Raw genomic sequence first — 1,697 nt, 5'->3', positions numbered from 1 at the left:
CCAGCCCCAGGGCTCCCTCCTCGCCCACCCTCCACCTCCAGGTCCTGGTCCTGATCAGGCCTGTGTGGTCCCCTTGCCCTTCTGAGTCCCCCACCCCCAGCCCGGCTCCTGATAAGGTCAAACCCGTCAGGCACTGAAGAGCGGGGTTCTGGCCCCCACACCTGGGTCCAGTCCTGGCTCTGCTTGCAGATTATCTGCCAAGAAGTCACTTTGAGTCACTTCCCCTTGCCTCAATTTCCTCCATAAGGCCCCCCATGGCCTCACAGAGGATGAGATGAGTCATTCTTGGCCAGAGGGGGCAGGGCCTGGCCTGTGTCAGCTGTCTGGGTCTGGGGACGCTCAGGCCGGGGCAGGGCCCACCTCTGCGGCCTCCCCCCGCGCCCCCAGCCCAGGGGCTGATGCAGCAATCTACACCTCCCCCCGCCCAGTTTCCTCCCCGTGAGCTCTGTTCGTCCTCCAAGGCCCAGCCCACATGTCCCGTCGTCCCCTGTGCAGTAGCTGCGGTGGGACGAGCTTCTTCCTTTACAACACAGAGGATGATGGTGTCGGTGGGTCACTGTCGAGTGTCCCGTGTACCAGGCACGCCCCGATCCCCATAGCAACCCTGTGAGAGAGGAAGGCTCAGAGAGCTCAAGCCAGCTCCCCGAGGCCACACAGCAGCCAGTGGAGGGCGTGGCCCGGAGGTGGGCACGGCTCCCGCCCTGGCCTGGCCTCCTCCCCGCGGGTGCCCTGAAGCAGCCTCTGTTTTAGGTATGGCTCCTACATGGTCTGGAGAGAGCTGGGGGGCTTCTCGGAGGAGGCCGTGGTGCCCCTGGGCCTCTACACTGGGCAGCTGGCCCTGAACTGGGCGTGGCCCCCCATCTTCTTCGGCAGCCGACAGATGGGTTGGGTAAGTGCGCCTTGGTCTGTCTCCCTGGTCCCTGGAGATGAATGGGGCAGGGCGACCCCTTGGGCTCATGTCAGCGCCTCCTCAGGAGCTCCTGGGGGCCAGAGCCCCTCAGTGGCGGCCCCGACCGCCGGGCATGGGGGCCCCCTGGAGTGCAGTGGTGGGCAGCTGGGTCACCCGGCCCAGGGCCCTGGCACCTCAGGCCTCCCCATCCCCCCCATGTCTCCACAGGCCCTGGTGGACCTCCTGCTGACGGGTGGGGTGGCGGCCGCCACGGCCGTGGCCTGGCACCGGGTGAGCCCGCCCGCCGCCCGCCTGCTCTACCCGTACCTGGCCTGGCTGGCCTTTGCGGCCACACTCAACTACTGTGTGTGGAGGGACAACCGAGGCTGGCGCGGGGGCCGCCGGCTCCCGGAGTGAGGGCCGCCCTCTCCGGGGCTGCAGCCTTCAGGCCTGGGCGGGCCATGGCCGGCTCTCAGCCCCGGGGTCACTAGCGCCCCAGAGGTGGTCCAGCTCGGGGCCCCTGGGGCCGGCATTCGGGGCTTCCGGTCTGCTTGAAGCACGTTCTTAGCCCGTGGAGTTTTATAAGCCAAATAAAGTTCTCAGCCTCCTGGCGGTGGCCTTTCTCTGGTGGGGGAGGGGGACTGGATCCCTGGCCGGACTCGGCCGCCTCCCACCTTCTCGCTCCCTCCCAGAGCCTGCCCGAGGGCTGCCGCTGCCCACTGGGGGGCTGCAGTAGGGGCGGCCCAGCTGGGGCCCGGAGCTGGTCCTGCTGCCCGTCGGCCTGGCCGGGGTGGGGCCTCAGGCGTCC

At 68.5% G+C, this 1,697-nt stretch overlaps 1 protein-coding gene across 1 annotated transcript; it reads left to right on the top strand.

The window, feature by feature from the left end:
- Positions 1 to 721: 721 nt before the first annotated feature.
- Positions 722 to 1,500, top strand: TSPO (translocator protein (18kDa)). The gene is made up of 2 exons (XM_004675615.2): positions 722 to 889; positions 1,118 to 1,500. Exons 1-2 carry the CDS (start codon positions 764 to 766, stop codon positions 1,304 to 1,306), a joined length of 315 nt encoding a protein of 104 aa, XP_004675672.1. The 5' UTR covers positions 722 to 763; the 3' UTR covers positions 1,307 to 1,500.
- Positions 1,501 to 1,697: the final 197 nt, after the last annotated feature.

Source organism: Condylura cristata, unplaced genomic scaffold (assembly GCF_000260355.1).
Source record: "Condylura cristata isolate star-nosed mole 26May11 unplaced genomic scaffold, ConCri1.0 scaffold00004, whole genome shotgun sequence".
Taxonomy (NCBI): Eukaryota; Metazoa; Chordata; class Mammalia; order Eulipotyphla; family Talpidae; genus Condylura; species Condylura cristata.
Note: the sequence above shows the minus strand (reverse complement) of the source record. Positions and strands in the feature narration are given on the sequence as shown.